Source organism: Hyperoodon ampullatus, assembly GCF_949752795.1.
Source record: "Hyperoodon ampullatus genome assembly, chromosome: 13".
Classification (NCBI taxonomy): Eukaryota; Metazoa; Chordata; class Mammalia; order Artiodactyla; family Ziphiidae; genus Hyperoodon; species Hyperoodon ampullatus.
In genome coordinates, this window is record NC_136926.1 from 26,235,984 (window position 1) to 26,260,876 (window position 24,893).

The 24,893-nt window shown below is 60.1% G+C and overlaps 1 protein-coding gene across 3 annotated transcripts; it reads left to right on the forward strand.

Moving 5' to 3' along the window:
* Window positions 1-13,663: 13,663 nt before the first annotated feature.
* Window positions 13,664-23,477, forward strand: GGT1 (gamma-glutamyltransferase 1; the record flags this gene model as incomplete). Of its 3 annotated transcripts, XM_079717546.1 has the most annotated exons (12): window positions 13,664-13,824; window positions 14,448-14,578; window positions 14,727-14,813; window positions 17,559-17,751; window positions 17,983-18,140; window positions 19,071-19,220; window positions 19,626-19,762; window positions 22,108-22,295; window positions 22,475-22,602; window positions 22,697-22,809; window positions 22,882-22,995; window positions 23,331-23,477. In XM_079717546.1, 12 exons carry the CDS (start codon window positions 13,664-13,666, stop codon window positions 23,475-23,477), a joined length of 1,707 nt encoding a protein of 568 aa, XP_079573672.1. The 3 variants fall into 3 exon arrangements, with proteins under 3 accessions (XP_079573672.1, XP_079573670.1, XP_079573671.1); XM_079717544.1 differs by having other exon boundaries at window positions 17,559-17,772; window positions 22,697-22,995; XM_079717545.1 differs by having other exon boundaries at window positions 22,697-22,995.
* Between the last annotated feature and the right edge of the window lie 1,416 nt (window positions 23,478-24,893).

Genomic DNA, 24,893 nt, shown 5'->3' on the forward strand with positions numbered 1-24,893 from the left:
GGCCGCCGCGCGGTGGGCGCCGAGCCGGCGGGAGGCAGGGCCGCTTGCGCCCCGCCCCTGGCCCCGCCCGGGATGCTCCGGGCGGGGAGCGCGGGATCCAAGGCTGCGCGCCCCGGCCGGGCCGAAGCGGAGGAAGGGAGGAGGGTTCCTGCTGGGGGCCCCGGAGCTCCCAACTCGGTTTGGGGGTGTCGCTGGAGGAGGCCCTCGACCGCGCTAGACCTGGCTCGAGCCCTGTCGCCAGGAACTGGAGCCGCCGGGACGAGGTGGCGCTCGGCGCCTTTAAAGGCTCGGAGCCCCCGTGCTGATTGTGGAACAGTCGCTTTGGCGTGGCAAAGTGCACTGGACTTGGAGTCAGGGCGGGGTGGGTGGGGGTTCCGCTGCCGTTTGCCAGCTTTAGACAGTGCCAGCGCCTGCTTTCAGAATCTCCCCCGCCCCAACCGCAGCGAGCAGTTGTAGCATCTGACCTGTCCACCCTGCGTGGACACTTCTGAGTTGACAAATGTTTATCACCCCTCCCTGCTTGGCTGGGGGCAGACTTGGGCAGGCCGGCCTCCTCTGCCAGCCACCTGGGAAATAAATGGGATGGGGGATGCTGGTTAACCATCTCAGCCTGGCTCTGGGCAGGCTGGCAGCAGGCCAACCGCACCTGCCCCTGCTTCAGTCTTCCCCGTGACAGAAGTGGGGAAAGTGTGTGGGGTGGGGACTGGCTACTCCAGGGACCAGGTTTGAGCCAGGAACCCACTAGCTGGAGGGGTCTTTGTTGGAGGCTTGCTGCCCCTTATAGCACCCCCCACTCAGCTCTGGGCCCCTCACATTCCCAGGGTAGGGGGCATTTGGGGCACTAGGCTCCAGACCCTGACCTCCACAGCAAGGAGTGTGTGTCCAGCCTGGGAGGACAGTGTAGCTGGGCACGGGTGCAGGGGGTTGAGCATGGACAGCGATAGGGGGAGGGGAGGCTGTCCGAGGGCCTGTGGTAAGTGAGGGCAGAGTTAGGCTCCTTCTTCTGAGTTAAGAATTGTCCCCCCCAAGACTGTGTCCAAGACAGAGTGCTGGGCTCTGTGGTGCCCTGGGGCTGAGCCCCTGAGACAAGGCAGAGGGCCTGACCACCCACTGAACCCCAGCCCTTGTCGTTGCCTGCTTGGGCGCCCCCATTGGGCCTGTTCCTGGGGCCTTCCTATCCTGGACCCCCTTCTTTCCTGCCATCTGCGACTGGACCCAGACACCTCCCTTCACTGCTATGTAGCCAACTTTGTCCTGGGGCCACCTTGGCACCACAGGTTTCCTCCCTGGCAAACCTGTATGACTGCCTGGCCTGCCTTCCTCCGGGGCCAAGGTGCTGCTGTCACTAAACTGCGCCAGAGACTTCAGCAGCAGCCCCATTGCCCCAGGGGCCTCGCAGGCCCCTACCCAGAGCTGGCAGGCTGGTAAGACCTCCCCCACCCCAATCTCAGGGCTGGAGCCAGAGCTGAGATGATTCCCAGATTGTGACCATATCCTTCCAGAGGCTGAGCCAGGTCTGGACATTGTCCCCTCAAAAGCGAGAAGGCTGAGGTGGGGGGGTGGCGGGGGGAAGGCAAGGGGGGGCTGAGCCTGGATGTCCTGAAGGGGGACCATCAGGCAGCGGCAGGGGGGTATGCCCAGAGCTTGGAGTCCCATGGAAAGTGGAGAACTGCTCCCCAGCCCCACCCCTCACCCCCTGCCCCACCCTCTGTGTCCTTGGCTGAGAGATTCCTGGAGAACATTTTCCAGAAAAGGAGGGAGGGGTGGCATCTGGGCCCAAATCCCTTCATGGGCCTCCCTCAGCCTCCTGGGGGGGGGGGGTGGCGAGGTTGACTCTTTCTGGCGTAACCTGATTGGGACAGGGGACCCCAGAGAAAGAGCTGTGCCCTCGGGAATGGGAGCATTGTCCCCCCACTGGCTGGCCTCCATGTAGGCTTAACTAAAGCCTGCTGGCCCCTCTGCCTGGAGTTGCCCTGGGCCGCTGAGCTGTGTTTGGGGACACCCCGTGGGTGGGGGGCTGTGGTGTTGCCCTCTCAGCCCCCAGGGCTGATGTGGAGGTTCAGGGGTTCTCGGGGCAGCCTTACCACCCCTGAGAGCCAGCGAGGTGGAAGGCTGGGGAGCCAGAGAGTCAGGTGGACGGACCCCAGGCCCTGCTGGGGGCATCTTGGGCCCCAAGTGGGAACTTCCAGGAGACAAGTAGCACCGACAGCTGGTGGCCCAGGTGGAATGACAGGGAAGCAGGGTCCTGATGACCCAGCAGGTGGAGTGGAGGGCTGTGGCTGACGCTGCAGCTGGACCTGTCCCACCTTCGGGCGTCTTCTCTACCCACCCAGTGGGATATTTCAAGCTCAGGAGGAAGAAGGGCAGCCCAGGGCTGATGGTACCTCAGCAAGGAGCCAGGTGCCACTGAGCCTCCTGGCAGCCACTGCAAAGAAGGATGCAGGATGGATTCGGAACTCACTAGGAGGAAGGAAGCAGACAGACAGTCTATGGAAACAGTTTCCCCTGGATCTGGCTCTAAGGAATAGGTTGTGAGCTTCCTGCAGGGCTAGGAGTCACCACGGGGGTCACAGGTGTAGGCTTAGGCCCCAGCTCCTAATCCCCTGGACCTGCCCCCTTTTGGGGTATATAAACATGGGCAAGGTAGTTAGTGGTATTAGTTTTCTGTGGCTGTCATAACAAATTACCACAAACTTGGTAATGGCTTAAAACGACAGAAGTGTATTCTCTCCCAGTTCTAGAGGCCAGAAGTCTGAAATCAAGGTGTTGGCAGGGCTGTGCTCTCTGAAGGTGCTAGGGAATCATCTTTCTTTGCCCGTTGCCAGCTTCTGGCGATGGCCAGCAGTTCTCGGCCTTCCTTGGCTTGTAGCTGCTTCACTGCAATCTCTGCCTCCATGGCCACAAGGCCTCCTTCTCTGTGTCTGTGTGCTTCCCTTCTTACAGGGAGCCTACCTTATTGAATTTAGAGCCTACCTTAACCCAGGATGATCTCATCTTAACTAATGACTTCTACAAAGACTCTATTTCCAAATAGGGTCCCATTCAGAGCTCCCAGATGGATGTGGATTTGGGGGGAAACTATTCAGCCCACTACAGTAGCTTCTGCAAAACTGTTTCCTCCTCTGTAAAATGGGGAAAATAGAATGCCCATCTGGCAAAGGTGTAGGATTAGACGCAGCAAGGAAAGCATCCAGCACACATGCACGTGGCATGTGTAGGCTCTAATCAATCTTCCATGCCGAATCCACCCAGCCACCTGACAGCCATTATACTTACATTTAATGATGATCACTGGGCCCTGTGGATACTTAAGAGACAAAGACGCAGGAGGTTAAAGGAACAGCAGAGGTGGGGAGCTGTGATGGGGGTCCCAGACACTGCGGGAGCCGAGGAAGACATCAGACCAGGAGACAGAGGAGGGCTTCAATGAGGAGGCGGTGGCGTTGAGGTTGGGGCCTGATGGAAGAGCCCCAGCAGTAGGGCAGTGGGTGAATCACACAGAGGAAGGGGCGGGCCCCAGCTGACAGGAATTTATCTGGAGGGCCACGTGAACATTTGAAGGGTTTTTCAGTGGGGGAGGGACGTGCTCAGAGCACTGGGGATGCAGTAGTAGAGCGGCTGGGGAGCCCGCGAAGTTGCCAGGTGAGAGGGGGCGGCGCGGGGGGGCTGGGGGTCAGCTTTGGCGAGCGGGAGGGGGGTGTAGAGGTAGGGGCTGCTGGACAGGGCCGGTGAGGATGCGTGGGCTGCTGTCCAGGGCTAGGCCCTGGCTAACGTGGCTGGTGGAGGTCTGGGAGGGTAGCTGCCTAGCTCAGGATCCGGCTTGTTGGTTAACCCAAGGCGTCTGAAACATTAGCCAACAGGATGTTTCAGTGAAGGGGGCCAAAGAGATGCTGAAAAAGGGGGTGGGGGCAGGGCTTCTACAAGCCCAGGCAGGCTGAGCAGGGTGTGCATGGAGAGTGTGGGGCAGTTTTGGCATTAGCGGAAACGCGCATCCACTTAGCCCTGTGCAGGGTCGTGGGGTGGGGGATGGCAGCGTGTACAGGTGGGCTTGGGCGTTGCACCCACCCCCCCACCTGGAGATAGGAGTATGTCGGCTCTCCGGGAGACCAAGCCATGTGCTGGGCTGGGGGCTGGGGTATGGACGAGACGCAGCCTTCCTCCTCCACCCCCTGGAGCTACCAGACACCGCAGATAATTGTGAGGTGATGTGATAAATGCTACCTATGCAGGGAGCCATAGGCAGGGAGGATGGGGTGGCCAGGAGGGGGGCACTTATGACCTTTGAGCTCTGAGCTACTCATCCAGGAGGGAGAGGCAGCTGCAGGCCCAGGTGCTGGACCATGGAGGTCATGGTGCTTACAGCAGCCTGTACATGGCCGTCTCAGTGCATCTGCCCAACAACTATTTTATTTTATTTTATTTTATTTTTTTTGAGGTATGTGGGCCTCTCACTGTTGTGGCCTCTCCCATTGCGGAGCACAGGCTCCGGACGCGCAGGCTCAACGGCCATGGCTCACGGGCCCAGCCGCTCCGCGGCATGTGGGATCTTCCCGGACCGGAGCACGAACCCGTGTCCCCTGCATCGGCAGGCGGACTCTCAACCACTGCGCCACCAGGGAAGCCCCCAACAACTATTTTAATGATCCCTGCTCTCCAGATAGAAAACTGAAGGCAGGAAGAGGAGACCCTGGGCCATCAGGGCTGGGATTGAACTTGAACCTAGGGACTGTAGAGCCCATGCCCTTGGTTGTGCTGCCTCTGAGTTTGGGAATTAGACTTGGGCCACTGGGTGCCAGACTGGCTCTGCTGCCGGAAGCTCCCAGGTGTTAACAAGCTGCTAGCCCTGGAGGCCCATGTACTTGCCCGAGCTCCAGCCTCTGTCCTCACATCAAAGGTGGGTGCTGAGATGGTGAACTGCTACAAGGGCGCCAGGGAGTGTCTAGGGCACAGGGGGCTCTCTGCCTATGCCTGCAATTGGCCAGAGCTCACTTCCCACTACCACTGGGCCTCGCCAGCCCCTTCACCAAGCCTGAGTTCTCCTTCCATCCCTTCAGTGTGGTCTGTGTGGCTCTGAGAGGTGGTGACCAAATAGCCATAGGGTGTGGGGAGCCCTGCTCTGTGGCCTGTGACAGTGGGCAGGGTGTTAGGCCAGGTCCCCCTGAAGCAGGTGCAGAAGGCATTCCAAGAAGGGAAATTGGGGCTTGACATTGGGAAGAACCTGCCAACCAACCAGTCTCACTGTCCTTAGAGGTAGTGAGTTCCCTGTCAGGGCAGGTGTGCAAGCTGACCTTTCTGGGGTGATGGAGATGGGAGCTCAGAGGCCAAACATTTGAGATTCTGTGGTCCTCAAATTGATGAAGATGAACTTTTGTTCAGCCAACTGACCAGATGTCTCCTTGGTGCAGATACCAGGGGACACAAAATGTCTTGGATGATATTAGGTTTCCTGACTCCCGGTGGGCCCTGAGATCCTGGCCCAGCAGTTCTGGAGGACAGGTTAGGTGCTGCTTACGTCTGGACCTGCCTGCCTGGCTCACTCACTGTGAGGCTCCCAACTGCATTTTGGGATGTTGTGTCTTTTTTTCTGGCTGAGTCATGTGGCTTGTGGGATCCCAGTTCCCCACCATGTATTGAACCCAGGCCCCAGCAGTGAAAGACCGGAATCCTAACCACTAGGCCACCAGGGAACGCCCAGGATGTTGTGTCTCTACCAGCCAGATGTGGCCCACCTGGGGCACAGGCTCACCTGGCACTTCCGGGGGCTCAGACACAGCCACTCCCAGGACCTGACAGCAGGGTGGGGCACCACTGGCAGGAAGTGGTTTGCAGGTCCTTCCCCATTTCCTGGGTTGCTGTCCTGCGGAGTAGCTTTGGGTAAGTCCTTTTTCCACTTAGGCTGGGGTTTCCTGTGCCAGGAGCACCCTGCTTGCCCCACCAGTGCTTTGTTTTTCCAGGCATAGAAATGGGGCAGACCTGAGCCTGTTAGAGCAGGAAAGTGGCCTCCAAGGCCTCTGTGGGCCCATTTCTCAGAGGGGCCAGGATGGGCCAGGTGCCTGCCTCCCTGCCCACTTGTCCAGGGCCTGAGCCTCCTGTCTGGCCAAGGCCCCCAAACTCTCTAGGTCGCTGGTGCCAGCACCGCAGGGGTGATTAGCAGATGAAAGGCTTTGGGATGGTGGGGTGGGGGCCCCAGGCTGCCTTGGCAGCTCCCCTGGCTGGAGGCCAGCCCGACCCAGGGAAGCTCCTCCAGGAGCAGGGACACAGAGACCCAAGCTCAGCCAGCCCCCAGCCAGCGCCCCATCAACACTCCCTTCTTCCCATGGCCCCTGCCCTCTGCCTGACTCCCGGAATGGCTGAGGAGCTAATGGTCACCCACCAGGGTCTTAATGAGTGAGCTGGTGTTAATGGGTTACCCAGCCCGGTGGCACATTCACCAGCCTCCCCAGGCTCTCAAAGTCCAGATGCACTGGCCTGGCCTTCAGGGTCTGAGCTCAGCCACTTCCTTTTCCAGCTTTGATGCCTCAGGGCTCGGGAAGGGTCAGGGCGGTCAAGAGTCTCCCTTGTACCCTCACTGCTGCGGAGATGCCCCAGGCTCAAATTGTTCCCTCTGCCTGGGTGGCCTCCACAGTCCAATCCCAGTGCTATCTGGATCCCCCCCATAGTTTCTGCCCCTCCCTGGGGGTCCTGGGTCTTCCTCCTTGGTTGACTATACTATCCCATCTTCAGTCTGGCTGGGGGCTCCTTGAGAGAAGAATCTGAATGGGCCAGGATCAGATGGGAGAGTGAGTGAGTGAATGAATGATGGATGAATACATGTAAGCAGCAGGCTGTGTGTGGACCTCAGAAGAATGGGCAGGCTTGGGCCTGCCAGCCCTGTGGGGGCACCCACCCCATCCTGTTGGGCTGGAGCAGGTGGGGGGTGTGAGCAAATGGCCCCATCCTCCATCAGCCTGCCTCCTCAACCCCAGAAAGTTGAGGGATGAGGAAAGGCTCCCCGGGTCATGTGACTCCTTTCTGTCCTGGTGACGGTGACCAGGGTCCTTGGAGTGACAGCCTGTGGACATCTGCAGCCCTGGGGGTTGGGGAGAGGGCATCCCCTGACCAGGAACTCTAGAGAAAACGTCAGGCCTGACGGGGCCTCTGATGCTCACACACCCACCCCTGTTGGTGGAGGCATCTGGCTGTGCCCAGCACTGTGGGACCCCTCTTTGGATATTGAACGTGGCCAAGAGTTCTCCTCCTCCCAGAGGACCCTTGGCCTAACTGGCCTCTGCCTGAAACCCAGCCTCATGTAGCCCTACCCAGGTCCTCAAAGCTCAGGTCTCTTATGCAGGGTTTGGGACCCCACTGGGCTTGAAGAGGCTACCTGCTGTCCCAGGTCACACAGCCCCAGGGACAGGACCAGGAACCAGTCCTCTTCCCACCTGGAAAGGTTCCTGTGCCTTTAAAGCCTCCCCCCACTCAGGCCAGCAGGGGGAGGGAGGGGAGGAGCTGGGCACTGGGGACTCTGCTCTGTGCTGGAGTACAGAAGGAGGACCAGCCTCGCAGCCAGGTGAGCTGGGGCAGGATGGGCGTCTGGCTGTACCCCAGTGCTATGTGACCCTGAAGCTCAGCTCACCATCTCTGAGCTGCTGGACATCGTAGGAGTGGGGAGCTCAGGCTTGGGGCCTCTCGGGGGCATCTGGAGGACTGGGTTCCAGCCCCAGCTCTGTTATGTCCTGGCTGTGCTCTGGAGGAGTCCCCTGTCCTCTCTGAGCCTCAGTTTATACACCTGCGTCATGGGAGTGAGCTGCCCTTCAGGGTGATGAGGGTGGGGATTGTGTGGACGGATCCTGCTGAGGGGTCGCATGGATGGGCAGAGCCTTAGGCCCTTGGTCTGACTGGGTCTGGGCTGGGAGCCTCTGTTTCTTTTCCAGTAAGTGGGTTTGAGGCTGCCTGACTAGGCTTTCCGGCTGACTGCTACAGTTGTGGGGTGGGTGGAGGAGGGCGGGGAAGTGGGCTTCTTGGATTGAGAGGGAGGAGGGCAGTGTAGAGAAACTGAGGCCCAAAGGATGGGGCAGCCTGGGGTGGTGGTGGGGTAACTGGGGTGGCGGGTCTGGAGTGGAGGCGAGTGGTGATGGGGGCTGAGGCGCTGTGTCCTCGGGCCACATCTCTCGGGCTCTGGTTTGCTCTCAGGGTGGGGGTGGGGCATGGCCGGTACAAGTACAAGGGGTGATTTCACAAGTCCGGGGACGCCCGCCCCCTTGCGGTCATTGCAGGCATGTATAGCTATTTCGACAGGTTTCTGGCAGGTAGTGGTTATCAGGTCTTGGGGAAGGAGCCTTTTTCTAATTCTCAACCCTATTCCGCCAGGGTGGGCAGCAAGGGAGACAGATCCCAAATCTGGCCTGGGTCATGGTAAGCTTCCTGCCCAGAGCTGTGTTCTCATACCTAGGAGACATCACTCCTCACTGTGGGCACTGGTGGTAAGGAAGGTGAAGGGGTGCCTACCTGTCCACCCATGTGCCTCCAGGGCCAAGTCGCTTCTACCTAAGCCTCGGCTTCCGGCCTGTGAATGGGTTTGGGGCTGTGCCCAGTGTCGCTCCTGTGACTCTGGGGTTGGAGGATTAACAGAGAAACCCCACGCTGGCTGCTCTGTCTCACTCTTCTTCATGCTCTCTTCTCTGCTGCGTCCTGGAACGTGCTCGCTCAGCCTAGATTCAGCATGGGTGTGTGTGTGTGTGTGTGTGTGTGTGTGTACACTGGGAGGGGGTGGTGCTGATGGCAGGGTCAATATCTCTGGCTGGGTGAGGCTTGCATATTCCTGGGGGCAGAGAACTCAGCACCTTTTGTGCCTAGGACAGGAGCCGTGGGGTCTGGAGGAGACCTCCAGCCCAGACCCACTGCCCCCAGGTTCCCTCTCTGCATGTGGGTGTGGGGGGCTGACTGGGACAGAATGTGACACGCTTGATATGTGAGGAAGGGCTTTGTTCTGTACGTATGTATGCCTCAGTTGACATGGCCTTTGAGACACCTTCGCTCTTGTCTCCCCTCCGTAGAACCTGCAGCTGCTGCTGGGCTTCCTCCAACTTGCCTCAGCTCAGGGTTTTCCTGTTGAGGTCACCTGGGGGGTCTGGGTCATCCTCTGCCCACTCAGACCTTCTTCTTACCTTCCTGCCACTTCTGCCATGTCTCATGCCATCCCAGGCAGGGAGAAAACCATTGAGCAGCCTCAGGCATTGAGACAGAGCCCTGTGGCTCTCCACTGCAGACCCCTCCCAGCCGACTGAGCTGCAATGCAGCCATTCAGGCAGGACCAAATACCCTGATGTTCCTGGCTGATGTCCAGTCCTCGGGGACAGGTCTTGGGCCTTGGTCCCTGGATCTTGCATCTTCTTAGTTACCCTGGTCTGCAGGGGAGGGGATGGTGTCTAGGGAAAGAGCTGTCATGGCACCCCCATCCCAGGGTCATGCTGGTTGAGGATTTCATGGTAGTGCATTGGGTCGGTTCCATGCCAAGCCCACCCAAGGGCAGTTGAGTGATAGGACCAGGCCTGTTCTGGCTGTGTGACCCAGGGCAGGCAGCAATATCTGGTCAGCCTCCACGTCTCCTTCTACCTATCAAATGGTGCAGCCTTGCGGGGTTATTGCGGATTAGATGTCACAGATGGGGGCTGTGGGGGCTCCTGGGCAGCTTCAGCACAGCGAGCTGGGGAGCGGGGGAGGGAAGCATGACTCAGGAAGTAGCTGATCCTTCCCCTTGGCTGACGAAAGCGAAAGGGGGATGGAGCAGTGTCCAAGTTCCCTGGGGTGGGTCTGCAGCTGCTCCTGACTCTGGACTCCTTGGTGGGCTGGTCAGGGACATGCAGCAGCTTGGGGCAGGTATGGGGTAGCCAGGTGTGCACTGGTGGGCTGTGTGACCTTGGACCCACTCTGGCCGTTTCTGGGCCCTGCCTTTCCAGGCTGTTTAGGTGGTTCCTTGGGCCTGGGGCACTAATGTTCCTGGATAGGTGGTGGAACCTTCCGGACTTGAAGCCCTGGGCCGTGCTCCAGGGAGGTACCCTTGCCGTCCAGCTGTGGGGTGTGGTGAGCCTCTCAGGTCTGGGTTCTGCTCTGGTGCTGGTGACACCCCTGCTCCACGGCCTCAGGAACCATCTCTGGGACACCATGTCTGGCCCTGGAGTTCAGATACCCTGAACAAGGACAGGGCAAGCCTGTGGGGGACACCCACCCTTCAGAGGGTCCTGAGTCCGGGAGGAGGGATGCCTTGTCTCTGTCACCACACCTCGCCTTCCCCATTGGGGCCACACCCCTTGCCTGCTGCCACCATCCAGGGGACCCCAAGGGTCACTGCTGATAGCACCTCCCACCTCCAGGGCCCTCTCAGGGCTGCGTGAACTCTAGTCACCTGGCAATAGGCCGAGTCCCTGTGCCTCCTTGTTGCCGTGACATGACAGCAGCCTCCGGCCACCCTCCGGCCATCCTCCCCGCCAGGCCAGACCTTTCTTTGAGGACCGCCCGCTCTCCACCTACTCTGACATACACAGGGATTCTAGGTGGCCCCCGGCAGGCCTCTCCCCATCTCCCCCCCGCTCCCCTCCCACCCCCACCCCCCACCCCCTGGACTAGATGAGCACGTGAGTGCCTCCGGCCCCTCCTGCTCCTTTCCTGCCTCTGCTCCTCCTGGAAGGAGCCCACCCCCACCCCAGATCCCAGCCCAGCTCTGAGGCCCCCAGAGGAGCTATGACCCGGCAGGGCCGCAGGCGTGGCTCTGGGCGGCTCCTGGGAGTGGGGGTGCCTGGCCTACACTGTGGCCAAGGTTTTCCCAGGCAGACAAATCTGCCTCTTCCTCCCCAGCCAGTGTCCCAACCCAGAGCTGTCTTCTGAGGAACAGGGGCTGTCCTGGCCCCCGGCTGCCCCCAGGCCTCAGGTAAGCCCACCAGGGTGAGGAGGAGCAGGGTCGCTATTGGAGGTCAAGTACCTGCTCTCTGGCCTCAGTTTCCCTTCCTGACACTGATTTGGGTGAGAGCCAGTCCTCTGGGCTTGGACGTTGTTTTAGTGAGGCTGAGAAAAACTTGTGTGGGGAATGGGAAACGGAAGCGCAGTCACCCGGCAGGGTGTCTTCCGCAGGGCTGGGATGGCTGCCTATGGGGGGCTGAGTCAGGCCTCCCTACTGCCCTGCCCAGGGAGAAGGGGATGGGTCAGTGCGGCCCACCCCTCCACCCACTCCCTGGCAGACTGAGCCTCGCAGGGTACCCCCTGCCCTTTGGGGAGCCCACTTGGGCCCTTGGGTGAAAGGATGCACAGGCAGATGGTTGGGGGGGGCTGGAGCGTGGACCTCAGGAGGTCTTGGCTGGCTCGTCTAGGGGCCTGAGGGTGGAGAGGAGGACCCAGAGTTGTGGACGTGGGGTCTCAGCTGATGGTCCCAAGCCCAGGAGAAATGAGGCCATGCCCCCAAGCTGCCCAGCGTGGCCTGACCCAGTGGACAGGACTGGGGGGCCTCCTTGACCGGTGGGGCTGTGCCTGTGCTGGGGAGGGGGACACCGGCCCCTGTCCTGCCCCGCCCACCCCGCCGCATATGATGGGAAAGTTCTAGGTCTGGAACAGATGCCTCAGGTTGCCAGCCCAGCTCCCGAGGTCCCGCAGACCTCCCAGCATAGCTGCCTCCATCAGGAACCCTTAACCCTGACCTGGCCCCCTGCCAGGGCCCGGGGTACGCCCTGAGAGCTGTCAGGCCTGGCAGAGGGCATGGACTGTCCTCAGGGCAGCGGTGGCAGCAGGACCTGGCTGGCTCTTTGGAGAGAGCCTTGCCTTCTGACTGCTCTTCCAAGGACTGAAGAGCAGGCAATGCTGGTGGGGGATGGGAGGGTGTCCAGCGAGAAACAGTGGTGCCTAGATTCGGTCAAGGTGGTCAAGACAGAGAGGAGGGCTGGCTTGGACCCTGCTGGGGGTGTGGGGTGGTAGTCTGATGTGTGACTGCCCCCTGAGCCTGGGGAGGAGAAAGCCCTTCTGTGCTGGGGTCTGTATGCCCCCACATTGGGTAGGACACCATTCCTAGACCAGCTCTAGGAGACCCTGTGAATAGGGACAGGGTAGCCAGAGGGGTCCCAGCCCTGGGCTCTCCAGCAGACATCGCCCTTTGGAGGGAACTGAGTCCGGGAGAGGAGGCACCCTGCCTCTGTCACCACACCTCTCCTCCCCCGTTGGGGTCACACCCCTCGCCTGCTGCCATTGCCACGGGGACCCCAAGGGTTACTTCCATCCCTCCCTCACAGCCTGGCAGGAGGTCAACAGGGAAATAAACGGTGAGTGGAGGCTGACCGGCTCCCCTCTGCCATACACAGGTCTCCAGGCCCCCCCAACATAGCCAACACTTACCTAACGCTTCACGCTTTCCAACCCACTTCATCTTCACAATACTCCCAGCAGGCCCTTCTGTCATTCCACTGGACAGATGGTCAGGTGGTCAGTGACTTGCCCAAGGTCCCACACAGGTGAGACGGGGCAGGCTGGCCCCAGAGCCCACACTCCATCCCCTCGGCTGGCACACTGGCCCTCACCCCTTGGTCACATGACAGCTCCCTGCCCTGCTCTGTGCAACACCCTTGCTGCGCAGGGGAGAAATGCACTGTGGGGACGGAATATTCACCAACATGGGAGTGGCTGACAGAGTTCATCAGGGGCAGAGACACCTCACATTGCTCCCTGGAGGGCCAGGCCCAGCCCGCTTCAGAAACACCTGCTCCATTTTCAGGAGAATGAGCAGACTGCGTGGTCCGGGAGTCTCCCTGGAGCAGATTCTGTGGCCACAGGCTCCTGCAGAGCGGGAAGGAGACCCCAGTTATTTCTCTGGCCTGTTCAGCCAAAACCATCTTTTTTTTTTTTTTTTTTTACCGGTACGCAGGCCTCTCACTGTTGTGGCCTCTTCCGTTGCGGAGCACAGGCTCCGGATGCACAGGCTCAGCGGCCATGGCTCACGGGCCTAGCCGCTCCGCGGCATGTGGGATCTTCCCGAACCGGGGCACGAACCCGTGTCCCCTGCATCGGCAGGTGGACTCTCAACCATTGCGCCACCAGGGAAGCCCCCAAAACCATCTTTTGTGGCCACCTCCCCGGGAGGCTCAGGGCTCCCACCCGCCGAGGAAGGTAGGCTCTGGTCCCACGGTGGCTAATCTGATGATTTCCGGAGACTGTGGGTGCCCCCTTTGAGGGCACAACAAAAGCTGAACCCCACGCTCTGTGGCAGGTCACTCTGGGGACCCAAGGACGGTGCCGGGAAGGAATCAGGCCAGGCCTGTGCCTCCCGGAGTGACCTGCTTGGTGGTGGAGGGCTCTGCCACTGTGAGGAGACAGACAAGGTCCTGCAGGATCAGGGGCTCCTCTCTGGAAGTGAAATCCGGGGGGCTCCCTGCTGGAGATGGGGTCCTTACTGGTAGGGGGCCCCGAGGATAAGCAGGAGGATTTTGGGGGGCAGAGGTAGGACCAGGAGCTTCTGGCAGAGGGAGTGGCCTGAGCAAAAATCTGGGGGCTGGGTGACCCATGCATTCTGGGGGCCGGAAGGAGACACGAGGACATGTGTCTGAGGCTCGACTTTGTGCTGTGCCCTGCGGGACGAGGATGTGCCCAAGGCCAGGTCAGCAGTGGTGCCCTGACCTTCTACCCTCCCATCCCCCATGCCCGCAGAGCCATGAAGAAGCGGTCCATGCTGCTGGCCCTGGTGGCTGTGGTCCTAATGCTCCTTATCATTGGCCTCTGTGTCTGGTTGCCTGAGACCTTCAAGCCCTACAGCCATGTGTACCCCAGAGCTGCCGTGGCCACGGATGCCAAGCGCTGTTCAGAGATCGGGAGGTGAGTGGGGCAGGGTGTGGGGACACAGGCCCTGGAAGACAGCCACCATAAGTGGACCTGGGCAAGACCCTCGCCTCTCTGGGACTCAGTTTCCCCACTGGTAAAGGGGCTGCCTGGTTGAGGGGTGTTCAGTGTGCGTGAAGCTGCCTATCCTGTCCTTGGACCTTCTCAGCAGCTTCTGGTCAGGGGAGAAGGGGACACTGGCCCCGAGAGCAGGGTGTGGGCCTCCCAGAGTCCAGCTGAGCCCTTTTCTCAGTTCAAGGGTGTCTGTCTCTTCAGATAAACTCTGCTGTTTTATTTTTAGACCCCTAGCTCACATGTACAAAGATCAGTTCTCACTTAAAAACTTAAACAGAAAAAAGATGTTATTAATAAAAAGTAACAATTTCCCCTTTTTTTCCAATTATAAGTCACGTACATCTGTTTGCTTGAAAAAGAGGAACATTTAAGCCCGTTGGTTTTAGAATACAACAGTTTTTTACATTAAAAAATCAAAAACTATGGGCTCCTCTCCATCCTCCTTTGGGCAGGGTGGCCAGGCGGTGGGGAAGTGTGCGGAGGGGTGCGCATCTCGGAGGGTAGAGAGCCCGCCGGCTCTCACTCCCGGCACGTGCCACTGGCAGGGATGCGTTGCTGGACGGCGGCTCAGCGGTGGATGCTGCCATCGCGGCCCTGCTGTGCGTGGGGCTCATGAACGCACACAGCATGGGCATCGGGGGTGGCCTGTTTCTCACCATCTACAACAGCACCACACGTGAGTGGCTGGCAGGGTGGGAGGTGAATGGCGGGGCTGCCTGCCTCAGGCTGCACTTGGGCTGGGCAGGCAGAGCTGGGCAACTCCTAGGTTCACACAAGTGAGGGGCTGGTGTTGGTCCAGACTGCCCACATGCTGCTTCTTCCAGGAAAGGCTGAGGTCATCAACGCCCGAGAGGTGGCCCCTCAGCTGGCCTCTGCCAGCATGTTCAACAGCTCAGAGCAGTCAGAGGAAGGTGAGTGCAGGCTCGGTGTGGGTGCGGGGGCAGGACGAGCTGCTGGAAGGCATGAACACCCCCCCACCCTCCACATTCCCCCCACCCCATCTGGGGCTGGGAGTGGCTCTGGCAGTCCCCTCCCATCCCTTCCTGGCCCCACAAAACCCTCCATAGTGATTGGTCAAGCCCATCATTACAGAGGGTAAAGAGAGCTTCTGTTATTTCTGCTCAGGCCCCTCCAGGGCCACCCAGAGCTAGAACACGGAGAGAGTGATTACTATTACAACAGCTTGCATGTGCCGGGGTCCTGGGGCCAGCACTCTGCTCAGCCCTTTTCACCGATGAGCCCCTTGAGTCCTCCCTGTATGCTTGGCAGGGAGAGCGTGGTGTTGATTCCCATTTTACAGGTGGGGATGCTGAGGCCCAGAGAGGTCATGTAAACTGATTAAGGTCACACAGCTGGATGGTGGTAAAGCTGGGATTGAACCCAGGCTATCTAAACCCTGGGTTTTTAAAGGGCATCCAAGTCATTCATTCGTTCGTTCATTTGTTCATCTGTGGGGATAGCTCTCTAGAGTATGGGAAAGAGTCTCTTTTCTAACCTGCCCTTAAGCCAAGAAAGAAATCCCTGCAATTCCCCAGGCAGCCAAGGGAAATCAGTGGCCACCAGGGGGGCGCCCCTGCAAGGACCCCGGTGGATTGCAGGATGAGGTTGGAGGGAAGGAGGGGTGGGGATTAAAGGCCATAGTGGGTCTGAACCCCTCCTGCAGGCTCTGCAGGACCCTTCCTGCAGGTGGAACCCTGGGTAGGGTGCTGAGAGCAGCCATTTTGGAATCTCCTCCAACACAGTCTTTGAATTTTTACCCATTGGGAAACTCAGTGTAGAAATGAAATCATTCAGATTGTGAGATTGTGGGAATCTTACAGACTTAGCATCTTTGGAAGCTTGGAATTCATGTATTTAACTAGGGCTTGTTGGGCACCTCCTACAGCGTCAAGGGCTGTTCCCTAAGCCAGTAGAAACAAAGATAACAGGTGAAATGCACATTCCAGGTGGAGCAGGGAGAGATAGCACACATGGGTGTGCCATGTGCCACAGCACTGCCTGGGAAGCAGAGGTGGGAAGGGTTGGAGGGCTTGTGGGTTCACCAGGTGCCCTGGTCAGGGCATGTGAGCAAAGACCCAGAGGCTGGGGCTGGGGACAGCTGTGGGGGTGTCTGGGGGAAAGAGGAGGACACAGGGTCAGGTAGGACCGCCGAGGTCATGTTGGACCTCATGGATCATCATGTCTGAGTGAGGTAAATGTGTTCCCTGAGTCGAAGGGGGGACCTGGGTAGATCTGGCCGCTTTCTGATGGGACCCCCTCGGGCTGCTGTGAAAGAGAGGGAGCAAGTTACCTGCCCGTCAGGTGGCCCATCAGGATGTCACGGTGATAACCAGGGAGAGATGAAATTGGCGGCTGGTGGCTGGGCGGAGCTGCAGATTTGCTGATGGGCTGGGTGTGACACTCACCCAGGAGCCTCGGATGAGTTGGGGTCTCAGGTCTGCACCTGGAAGGACAGGGTGGCCCTTACAGAGACCAGCAAGGTGTTAAGTTTGAGAAGCCTTTTTCAAGTGGGCAGGTGCATCCTCAGGTCTGGCCATCAGGGGAACAGGCCAAAGAGTCAGTCTGGGAGTTGTCAGCATGTAATGGACCCTGCAGCCTGACATGGAGGAGGGCACCAAGAGTTGGTGCAGACAGAGGAGAGGGCAGGGAGATGCAGAAGTGACGCAGGAAGAGAGAGTGATGGACCAGGTAAGATGAGAAAGAGACCCTGCACTGGCAGCGTGGGAGTCACTGGTGACCTTGGTGACAGTGTGGCATGAGAGCCTGATTGACCAAGGTCAGGGCAGCACTTATTTAAGGGGGAGGAATTGTGTGCTGGGTGTCAAACCTTCTGGTATGTGCCAATGTTGTAACAACCCGGATCTTGGAACCTCATGCCCCACTTCAGGGTGGGAGAGACAGCTCGAGAGCTGCAGCCGCCAAGCCTGGGAGTGCCCCCTCTACCCTGCCTCTCAGGGTTGAAAGCAGGAGGGTGCCTGGGAACCGAGGCTGTGGCTGAAACTTTCTGGGTCAGTGCTGGCTTTAGGGTGTGGCGGGGGCAGTGAGGCCTAGTGGGGAACCAGGGTCCAGGGCTCTGTTTCCAGGGGAATCATGGCTCCTCAAAGGACAGTGCTGGGAAACAAAACTCTTTATGGTCAGATGGGGAAACCGAGACCCAGAGAGGGGACAGGGCAGGGGTTTGGGCTCAGGTCCCAGTTGGGACAATGGAAGAGAGGAAGAGAGGCCCTTGCTTTGGGACCAGCCCAGCCTTGAGAGTGGCCTGGGCTTGCGCCAGGGGCTTTGGCAGGTTTTGGAGGAACACTTGAGTCTTATGGGATGTGGGGCCTCGTGGCCCAGGAGGCTCAAACTGAGAAATGGTGAGGACTGGCTTCCTTATACTCTCGCTGTGCAACCGTGGGCCTGGCACAGGATTTCAGACACGGTGGCACCTGCGGAGACAGGCATCCAGGCCTGGGACAGTGGAACCCAGCACACGTGCTACCGCCCTTCCCTCCTGTGCCCTCATCAGACAGCCGAGCTGAGCCACACTCATGCCTGCTGAGTCCAGACGTGACCTCAAAAACCTATGTCCTTCCTGAGCCTCACTGGTCCCACCTGGGGATGTGCCTGGAACATCCCCCGTGTGGAGCCACTAGCTGTGTCCCTCTCCTTCGCAGGTGGGCTGTCGGTGGCGATTCCAGGCGAGATCCGCGGCTATGAGCTGGCACACCAGCGGCACGGGCGGCTGCCCTGGGCTCGCCTCTTCCAGCCCAGCATCCAGCTGGCCCGCCAGGGCTTCCCTGTGGGGAAGAGCTTGGCGGGAGCCCTGCAGAGAAGCCAGGCTGCCATCCAGCGGCACCCTGAGCTGTGGTACGTCTATGGTCCCTACTGGTGGGCGTGAGCGGGTGGCACTTTCAGGAACCTGCGCTGAACGAGGGACCAAAGCCCTGCCTGTTCTGAGCCTGGGGGTGGGGTCCCGGCCCCACCTGGGCTGGATTCTGTGGACAGGGGCACCCCATCCTTTGTTCTTTTGTGTGTGTGTGAGGGGAGTGGCTGAGTCCGCCCCACCTGCCTGCCTCACGGGAGCCCCTTCTGCCCCAGCGAGGTGTTCTGCCGGGATGGGAAGGTGCTGCGGGAGGGGGACCGAGTGACCATGCCTCGGCTGGCCGACACCTACGAGACGCTGGCCTTGGAGGGCGCTCAGGCTTTCTACAACGGGAGCCTCACGGCTCAGATTGTCAAGGACATCCAGGAGGCCGGTGAGCGGGCGACCTCAGGGGCCTGGGGCCAGGAACTCCACAGCGGGAACACTGAGCCTGGGGTCCTTGGGTCCTACCTGGCCTGGACACTGGGTCCTCAGGGAGTGTCTGGCAGGGGAGGGTCACAGATGTGTCTGCAGTTAATGACAGGCCACACGGATCCACAGCTCCTGGTTAAGTCAAAGCTGAGAGAAACCCTGCAGTCCAGGAGAGAAAACCCTGGTGGGGGTAATGCAGGTGTAGGCAGGAGCCAGGGTTGGGGAAGCGCTAAAGTACAGACCCTGGAGGACTTCCTGGAGGAGGTGGTGCCTGAGCCACAGGTGAGGTTGGACTTTGTAAGCAGAGAGAACAGTTTGAGGCCTGGAGAGGCTTTTAATTCTCCAGGAGGATCACAGGGGATGAGGGTGGGCTTGGTGAGTGAGGCATGGGAGGGGCTGCATGCAGGGCCTGCAGTTGGGAACTTGTGGGCAGGTTCTCATAGGTTCAGGAGCCCCATGCTGCCTCTCCCTCACCGAGCCATGGCCTCTTCATGTTAGTTTTTCCAGTGTGTCAGGGAGGAGGGTGATTAGCATGTTGACCTTTACCACTGACATCGGAAATTAGCCTGTGAATACTTGGTATGTCTGGAGCCATTTCCCTAGAGAATTAAGAGCTTCCCTCCACCCACCCATTAGTCATAGGAGGAGGGGACTTGGGGGAGGAGGTAGGGGAAGTGGGGGATGGGAGCAGATATTTCCCACTTAGAGAAGATCCTCTGGCCGCCAAGAGGACAGATGACAGACCCAGAGGCCAGTGGGGCAGCAGGTGGAGGGCGCTGGCCTGGACCTGGCCAGGGGGAGGTGGCACCGTCAAGGAGGTCCGGGGATAGACAGGGCTCCCCGCTTGATGGCCCCCCAGAAGTGTACCCCATCTCCGTGTCACCCCATGTAGGGGGCATCGTGACGGCCGAGGACCTGAACAACTACCACGCAGGGCTGATCGAGCACCCACTCAGCATCAGCCTCGGGGACACCCAGCTCTATGTGCCCAGTGCCCCGCTCAGTGGGCCAGTGCTGGCCCTCATCCTCAACATCCTCAAAGGTGAGCTGCCCTCCACGGCCCTGCAGAGCAGCATCCTGGGGGTGGGCACAGCCGTGCGAGGCCTTGGGGTCACGGGGTGGCTCTCAGTGCCAGAGTTCACGCTGGGCGGCCTGGTCCAGAGGGCACATCTGGTAAATCTGAGTGGTCATCTGTGACCCCGTGGACTGGGTAGCCCTGTGGCTGACATGTGAGGCCCAGACCTGGGGGACCCTTGCTTACTTCCATCCTCCCCCGCCTCCCAAGCAGCTACTGCTGTTGGTTATTAAACGTCCCCCTTCTCAAGGTGAACCAAGTGGGCCAGGGAGGCGTGGACCACCCCCCCTCCAGGGCACTCAGCTGTCCTGGCTGAGCTGGGATGTCCCGGGGCCACCGGGACCACCAACCTGCCCGGCTCTGCCCAACCAGGGTACAACTTCTCCCGGGCGAGCGTGGAGACACCTGAGCAGAAGGGCCTGACCTACCACCGCATAGTGGAGGCCTTCCGGTTTGCCTACGCCAAGAGGACCCTGCTTGGGGACCCCAAGTTTGTCAATGTGACTGAGGTAAAGGGCAGGGGCTGGCCTTTGATGGGTGGGGGGCCTACCATGGAGATGCCAGGAGGGCTCCCCGGGCCACCCCAGCCTCACTCAGGCTTTATTCATCTATTTCTGCCACTGACTTGCCCTTGGGCCTACCGTGTGCTAGGATGGACTGTTGACCCTGAGTCCTGGCCTCTGCCCCACAGAGCTCACAGGGTGGGAGAGACAGACTTGTCAGTGAGTGATAGTGCCCTCCTCTGCCACACTCCAACCTTGGGGCCTTTGCATGTGCTGTGTCCTTGGCCTGGAAGGCTCTGGAGTGGTCAGTGCCGAGGTGAGGAATGCACAGGGGCATCACAGCCCTCCGGGTGGAGGAGGGTGGATTCAGGGGAGGGGACCAGTGTTCCAGTTGGGCAGAGGCCCCAGCCACGTGCTCCCTGGTCACACCCAGGAGCTAACTTCCCAGATCCCCACCCAGGCCCTGCACTGCCCGACCCACCCACTTGCCATGTGCCCCAGCTCCAGGCTGGACCTCCACCTCCACCCCGATCACATCCCTCATTACCTACTTGGGTCCCCCCGTCCCTGCAAGGTAGACTCGCAGACCCCCTCACGCTGACCTGTGACCTCCCGCAGCTGCTCAGCAGCCCCTCTTCTCTTCCCTGGGGATGATTTTGCACTCACTGCTGCCCACCTCAGCACCTGGCATCCCTGAGGTGGTGGAAGCCACTGCATCATGCCCCTCTTTGCCCTCCCTCCCGGCTGAGACTGGCCTTCTGCTCGTCCACTCTCTGACTCTGCACGCCCTTCCTACACTGCTGCTCTCCCTCCTGGGATCCCAGTCTGCCCTTTCTGATGGGTCATTTCTGAAAGAGGTGTACGGTTGTGGGTCCAGAACCCTCCAGCTGCTGCCCCGTCCCTCTGCTCCCCCTTGGGGCAAACTTGGCCACCACCTCCTCTCTGGAGCCCTCTCCCCTCGTGCCCACCCTTCCTCCCTCCATACCTGTGCCGCCAGGTCCTGAGACCAGCCTCCGTTTCCCCTTTGGTCCACTCTCTGCAGCATCTCACCATGTTCACCAGCACCTCCCTCCCTTGACTTTTTAATTTGCAAGGTTATGGACGTTTGGGCACATTTCCTTCCTCTCTCCCCGTCTCCATCCGTCTCCCCCTTGCTCTCCCTGTTTTTTCCTTTTTAGATGTCTGGTCAGCCTTTCCCCAAGGGTCCCATCCATGTCTTGAGGCCCCCGGCCCGTCAAGCTCACACCTGCTGTTGCTGTCACGTCTGCCGTCTCTTAGCCTCAATGGACCCCCTGGGCTGTTTTGTTGATTTTAAGGCCCAGGGCAGTTGTCTTTTAGGCTGTCCCAATTCCTGGATTCAACCCTGTTTCCTTGGAAGTAGATTCAGGCTGAACGTTTTCCCCTTGGATTAGTCACTTAATTCATGGGTGTTGCTGGAACCTTCTGGAGGCATTTCCTCTGCTCAGCCTCCTGCGCCCTGCCTTGCCCATGAACTCAACACATCAGGTGTGGCCCATCACCCACCTGAGACAGATTCTTCAGGGTCCGACGAGCTCCCTTCCCAAATCAGGCTCCCAACCTGCCCCAGTTAGAGGCCACTACAGACTGAAGACTTGGAGCCTTTCTCCGTTCCTCTTTTCCACCTGGTAAGCCCCCAGCATCTCACCTGGTGGATATCATAGCCTCCCAGTTGGGTTTCACCCCCACACAGCTGCCGGAGGGATAACACCCATCAGCTGCTCACTCCTCTGCCCTAAGCACAGGTGGCTTTGAAGTCCTTATAGGGCTTGTAAGGACCTATGGGATCAGCCTCTGCTGGCATCTTCAACCTCCTCTCTCCCTAACCCCATTCACTGTCTGCCTGTCACTCACAGGCCTGCCTTAGGGCCTTTGCATTACCATTCAGGTGGCTTTTTCAGATACTGCCTTCTCTGAGAAGCCCTCCCTGACCACTCTGCTCCCACCCCATCACACTCCACCCCCCTCACCTGGCTTGTTCTTTCCAGCACATCCCTGCCTGCCTTTGTCTTCCCTGCTGTGAGGGTGGGGACCTGCGTGTCTGTTCCCTGCTGATCCCCCAGTGCTGGGCATGAAGTTACAAGTTCCCTGAATGAATGAATTATTGGATGCAGTGAGAGTGGGCACTCTGAGGACGGACAGACATTCAGAGCTGCTGGACAGCAGCAGAGACAGAGGCTGGGGAGAGGGGGTCAGACGGGCCACGTGAGACTTTGGGCGCAAGAGGGTTATGGTCAGAGCCATGGCTGGGGGCTTCCCGAGAGCTGCTCGCACAAGCCCATCCCCCTCCCCACCTCCCTCACCTCCTCAGGCCAGCTCTGGGGTCTCGGCAGGTGGTCCGCAACATGAGCTCCGAGTTCTTCGCTGCCCAGCTCCGGGCCCGGATCTCCGATGACACCACTCACCCAGCCTCTTACTACGAGCCTGAGTTCTACACGCCGGATGACGGGGGCACCGCCCACCTGTCCGTGGTCTCAGAGGATGGCAGTGCCGTGTCGGCCACCAGCACCATCAACCTCTAGTAGGGCTGCTGGGTGGCCGGGTGGGCCGGGGCTGCCTGCGTGTCCTAGAAGGGGGGCTCCACATTGGTAGAGTGCTTTCCCCTACCTCCCCAGGGAGCGTGTTGGCACTTTGGTGGGCACGTGGGGCTGGTGGGACGGGGCGGGGGGGGCACAGCTCTCTGATCCAGCTGGTCTGCAGCTTCGGTTCCAAGGTGCTGTCACGGGCCAACGGGATCCTGTTCAATGATGAGATGGATGACTTCAGCTCCCCCAACATCATCAACCAGTTCGGGGTGCCCCCCTCACCGGCCAACTTCATCACGCCAGGTGTGGGCGCAGGGCTTGGGTGGGGAGGGGGCTGGTGTCCCAACAGGCAGCTGACCAGCTCCTCTGTCCCCTCCCTCCCACCGGCCGGCTGCAGGGAAACAGCCGCTCTCGTCCATGTGCCCGGCGATCATCGTGGGTCAGGACGGCCGGGTCCGCATGGTGGTGGGTGCCTCTGGGGGCACGCAGATCACCACATCCACTGCACTGGTATGTGCCACCTGCCTGTGCCCCCAGCCCCTTGCCCGCTGGGCTACACTGACCCCATCCCCTCATCCGCAGGCCATTATCCACAGCCTGTGGTTCGGCTACAATGTGAAGCAGGCGGTGGAGGAGCCCCGGCTGCACAACCAGCTTTTGCCCAACACCACAACGCTGGAGAAAGACATTGACCAGGTTGGGGGCGGTGCTGAGTCACACTGGGGGCCCCTGGGAATCCTGGAACAGGGCCTGGATCTCCTGAGCCACTGCGGAGTGGGCGATGGCTGCTGTCCTCTGCCTGGGGCAGATGACTCATGCCCGCTGCCTGGGCCACTTTGCACCCCATGCTGTGAGGGCCAGGCCACCTGCTCCGATGAGACCCAGTCAGCCCAGCTGCCCCCAACTTGCTCTTTGTGGCCACTCAGACAGAAATGGCACCACCTGCGTTTGTGGAACCCATGCCCACACAGGTGTGGTTCAGACGGTGTCTTGGGCCCCCGTTGAGGCCTCCCTCTCCCTCCCACCCCCAGGCAGTGGCTGCAGCCCTGAAGACCCGGCACCACCACACCGAGGTCACTTCTACCTACATTGCTGTGGTACAGGCCATTGTCCGCACAGCTGGCGGCTGGGCGGCTGCCTCAGACTCCAGGAAAGGCGGGGAGCCTGCGGGCTACTGAGCACTCAGGCAGGCAAGGTGGACCAGCAGCCCAGGGATGAGATGTCCGCTGGGGGTGGGGGGGCTGGGAGTGGGACTTTGGGGGACATGCTTCCCCTGTGAGCGGCAAAACAGTGCAATAAATGGGGGCTGCAGTGCCAGGCTCTGGGCGGTCTTGCCGGCTGGCTCCCAATTCCCTGGGCCTCAGCATCCTGTGTGAAGTGGGGCCACCTGGCAGGGAAGGATGGAGATAAGGGATTCAGAGGTCTGGACAGCTCAGGCACTGGAGCCAGCCTCAGCATTTTCACTGGAACGGGGCGGGAGCTGGGAGTGGAGGGCTGGGGTGGGGGCCCAGGGTGGGCCATGCCAAGCACTGTTCTTCCTCACCTTGAGCCCCACGACGAGAGCCAGACCACTTCTTCCCTGGGCTGGGCAGCAGCACTTCCCAGTGTCAGCCACCAGGGGGCGCATGGCCCCGGCGTTTCCTCCTGGGAACCCTGGAACCTCTTCAGCCCGGCGGGTGTCCAGCCTCACCATAACCAGCACACACTGAGGTGAAGCTGAGGTCTGGGTGGGGGTGGTATTGGGCAAGAGGCTGGAGCAAAACATGTTGGTCAGGGCCAGGCCCAGGGGGCTTTCCAAGCAGAAACCCAGAGTGAAACCCAAGCTGTGATCCACTCCAGAAGGAGGCCCAGTTCTCAGGGATCCATGAACTGGAAGAGGTCGCCAAATCTCCAGGGGTCAGGGCTTGGGCCAGCGCCCCAGGGAGGGTGGCTCTGGATGGGGGAGAACCACAGACGCAGCGCCCAGCCTCCCACACCGGGGCCAGCCCCTCCCTCCCTCAGGGCCTCCTAACTCATCCTTTATACACAGTTGTAACGCCCGAGGTGAGGTGCTGGGAAAGACCTGGGGAGGTGGGCAGGGGTGAGAGGGTCCCAGCACAACAGCAAGACATCCCCCTGCCTAGTGAGCACCAGTGGGGGCCCCTGAGGGCAGGGGCACAGGACTAGGAGAGCCCAGGTTTGGGCTCTCCTTCATGAGGCAGAAAATCCTGATGCTTCCAAAGTGCCCACAGGGAAACAGGGTGTTGGTCTGCAGAGTGCCCCCATGTCTGAGCCTGAGCCCTCGAGGGTGGCATCTCTGGGGTCCCTGGGGGATGGGGGGACAAGATGGAGGCTGAGCTGGTGGGGTGGGCAGTTCTCAGCCCTCATTTTAGCCCCAGAGGAAAGGCTGTGGCCAATTTGCAGGGGAGAAGACTGAGGCCTGAGGGGCGGGCCTTGCTCCAGCGGAGGTGGGGGCTGGCCTGGAACTCCCTGGGCCCCAGCACGTGGACAGGGTGCATCCCAGTTCCCCAGCCGTTATGAGGTTCAGCTCCCCCCTGGGGCCTGGAGACTTGGCTTCCCCTCTCTTTCCTGCCCCTCATCTCCTGGACACGGAT